General features: G+C 36.0%; 1 protein-coding gene across 1 annotated transcript in view; it reads left to right on the top strand.

The window, feature by feature from the left end:
- Positions 1-1,512, top strand: part of LOC107698788 (filamin A-interacting protein 1-like) — a 33,003-nt gene that overhangs the window by 4,164 nt on the left and 27,327 nt on the right. Inside the window, exon 3 of the mRNA XM_016499894.1 lies at positions 340-518. Coding sequence (XP_016355380.1) covers positions 340-518 — 179 coding nt within the window. The remainder of the gene's footprint in view (positions 1-339; positions 519-1,512) is intronic.

Raw genomic sequence — 1,512 nt, 5'->3', positions numbered from 1 at the left:
TTTTGCACCCTCAGATTCCAGATTTTCAAATAGTTGTATCTCGACCAAATATTGTCCTATCCTAACAAACCATACATCAATGGAAAGCTCATTTATTCATCTTTCAGATTATGCATAAATCTCAATTTCAAGTAATTTAGCCTTATGACTGGTTTTGTGGTCCATGGTCACATTTGTCTTTCAAATGTAGTGAAGTTCAAGTCATAAGTTTCCAGAAAAAATAATACTCAAGTAAAGTACAGATATTTAAAAAGTGTGCTTAAGTACAGTACTCAAGTAACTGTACTTCAGTACAGTGCGGCTCTGCGAGCGTGTTCTGAGTGTGTTTGTGTGTGTCAGCTGGACAGGCTGGTGGAGAAGCAGCGGGAGACCTACAGACGGATGCTGGAGCAGCTGCTGCTGGTGGAGCGAGCTCGCAGACAGACGCTCCACCGCCTCGAGGACGAGAAGAGGAACCACAGCGACTTCATGAGGAAGAGCGACGAGTTCACCGGCCTGCTGGAGCAGGAGAGAGAGAGGTCAGAGCTCAGCTTTCTCTGTCATGTAGACCAAAGTATATCCTTCGGTTTAGACACAAACGGTTAGTGTATTCATACAGTCAAAGACATTAGCATGTGTGAACACATGAAGCATGCGCACTAGAGAGTGTCTTCATCCAGTCTAGAGACTGAACCACTGTCATCATAGTCAAACAGACAAACAAGGGATTGTGGGTTGAAGGATAGTTGCATGAAATAATATGAAAAGTTTATATTACATTTTTATTTTTTGTAACATTGTTTTGAATTGGTCTCACTAGTGTTCTCTAGTTTGTGTATTTGACAGGTTTGCGTGTCATCCGAGGCCTAAGTTTGAGTCTGACAAAAGAGAACATGTTTTTGACTAAAATGTTTGACTTTGAGCTGGAAGTTTGAAGTTTGCACAAGTTGGTCTGTAGTTTTGACTTTTGAGAGTGTGTTTATAGTTGTGAGAAAATGGTGACTTGTTTCATGAATTGTGTGTCAGCTGTAATTATTTTTTTGAACGGTAATGAATTTTAATTTGTTTTAAATGCTTTTATTTTAACATTATTTCAATTTAGCAGTTTTATCATTTAATTAATTTTAGTAAGTGTTTTAACTTGTTTTAATTTTAAACTAGGCTATTTTATTTAAAAGTTTAAATGTGCTATTTTTATGATTTAATACATTTCAGTTGATTTTAATAATGTTTTTATTTTAACATTATTTTAATTTCACATTTTTATCATTTATTTAATTTTTAGTAAGTTTTAATTTGATTTTAGAATTATTTATAAATTTTTTTAATTGGCATTTTTCTGATTTAATGAATATTGCTGTGTGGATGTGGTGTGTAATTCACCAAGACTCTGGCTGAAGTGATCATGTTATGAGCATTTGGTTGATTGGTTTGGTGTGAATGAGTGATGCAGCCGCTGGATTAATGTGCGTGTGTGTGTGTGTGTGTGTGTGAGTGAGTGTCTCACTTTGTGTGTGTGTGTGTGTGTATGTG

Source organism: Sinocyclocheilus anshuiensis, unplaced genomic scaffold (assembly GCF_001515605.1).
Source record: "Sinocyclocheilus anshuiensis isolate Anshui unplaced genomic scaffold, SAMN03320099.WGS_v1.1 scaffold2308, whole genome shotgun sequence".
Lineage (NCBI taxonomy): Eukaryota > Metazoa > Chordata > Actinopteri > Cypriniformes > Cyprinidae > Sinocyclocheilus > Sinocyclocheilus anshuiensis.
The sequence above is the reverse complement of the archived record's forward strand: the minus strand, read 5'-3'. Positions and strand labels throughout refer to the sequence as shown.